This window comes from Protobothrops mucrosquamatus, unplaced genomic scaffold, assembly GCF_001527695.2.
Source record: "Protobothrops mucrosquamatus isolate PMUCROS unplaced genomic scaffold, P.Mucros_1.0 scaffold6729, whole genome shotgun sequence".
NCBI classification, from domain to species: Eukaryota; Metazoa; Chordata; class Lepidosauria; order Squamata; family Viperidae; genus Protobothrops; species Protobothrops mucrosquamatus.
Genome location: NW_015392545.1, coordinates 7599 through 9109, shown reverse-complemented (window position 1 = coordinate 9109; position 1511 = coordinate 7599). Strand labels below are relative to the sequence as shown.

Sequence of the window (1511 nt, the reverse complement as noted above, 5' to 3'; positions counted from 1 at the left end):
AGGGCACTGAAAAAAGCGACTGATGGCCGTTTTTCACACTTATGACCGTTGCAGCAACACCCCCCCCCCATGGTCATGCGATCAAAATTCAGACACTTGGCAACTGACTCATATTTATGACGGTTGCAGCGTTCCAGGGTGATGTGATCCTTTTGCAACCTTTTGACCAGCAAAATCAACGGGGGAGCCAGAATTCACTTAACGACCAAGTCCCTAATTTAACAACTGTTGTGATTCACTTAATATCTGCGGCAAGAAAGGTCGTAAAATGGGGCAAAATTCACTTAAGAAATGTCTCGCTTAAGAAATGTTGGGCTCAACTGTGGTTGTAAGCCGAGGACTCCCTCTACATAAAACCACGACCCTCTTCTTTCCTAGAAAAATAAAATCCTGCTAATTCTTCACCTCCTCCCTATAATTTCAAGATAACCAGGATAAGTGATCTTAATCTCCTTGCTGATGGCACTTTGAAACCAAAAAAACCGAATGAGTACGGTAAAAGAGGCATTCAAGCTTGGCCGACATTGACTCCATGGATGAAAAAGCTTCCTGGAGAACATCAACAGGCAACTTCTATGCTGGATTGACATGACAAAACATGGAGATATAACTCACAAAAGCCAGAGGCCAAGGCAGGAACATCACCTCAACGTTAACCATGGACATCTATTCATTCCAATGGACAGCAATCAGCTAGACATGTTCATGCGGTGATGAAGTTGGAGGCCATGTCTGAAAGCAGGACAGACCCCAGTTCTGGTTCCTGTCTTTTTCCTTTCCTTCTTGGGAGTACCAAAGCCTTAATAGGTAGTCTCTCGGGTGACCTGGCTAGAAAAAGTATGGTTACTAGAGATGCTGTTGGATTTTCTGTTGAACTTGGTTCTCTTCTTCTTCTTTCTCCACGGCAGGCATACGGAAATGAAGGTTGAAAAGAAGATCTGACGGAAGTTGGTGGAGACCAAGTTGTAGAGGACCGGGTTAATCGCTGAACTAACATAGAAGAGGATGTTTGTCAGCATGTAGAAATAGTGGTAGAAGTCATAAAGGAAGCTGGGAGGAAACAAAAAGAGGAAGATGTTCTCAGTGGAGTAGAATTCAACAATTGTACAAGTGGCTTGCCCTTACGGTAAACACAGCCCAATTCCAAGAACCACCAAGAACACTCTAGCACTGATCAAGTTGCCTAGTTGGGTAATGAAACGTCTGCAAGAAAACAAACAAGCTTAGAGAGCACCAAGGACCCCACAATCCTCCTCCTCTCCCTCTCCTTCTCTCCACTCTCTTCTAGACCTGATTATATCACCTAGTTGGGTAATGAAACGTCTGCAAGAAAACCCCAAGTTCAGGGAGTACCAAGGACTCCATAATCCTCCTCCTCCTGCTCCTCCTCTTTACACAAACCCCACTCCCTTCCAGTCTGATGATGTCTCCTAGTTGGGTAATGAAACATCTGTAAGAAAACCCCCAACCTCAGAAAGCAGCAAGGACCCCACAATCCTCCTCCTCCTCCT

At 44.9% G+C, this 1511-nt stretch overlaps 1 protein-coding gene across 1 annotated transcript in view; it reads right to left on the bottom strand.

Moving 5' to 3' along the window:
- Nucleotides 1-800: 800 nt before the first annotated feature.
- LOC114923681 (neurotensin receptor type 1-like) overlaps nucleotides 801-1511 on the bottom strand; it is a gene marked incomplete at its 5' end in the record, with an annotated part of 7017 nt that continues 6306 nt past the window's right edge. Inside the window, one exon of the mRNA XM_029286983.1 lies at nucleotides 801-1050. Within this exon, the coding sequence (XP_029142816.1) occupies nucleotides 801-1050 (250 nt within the window). The remainder of the gene's footprint in view (nucleotides 1051-1511) is intronic.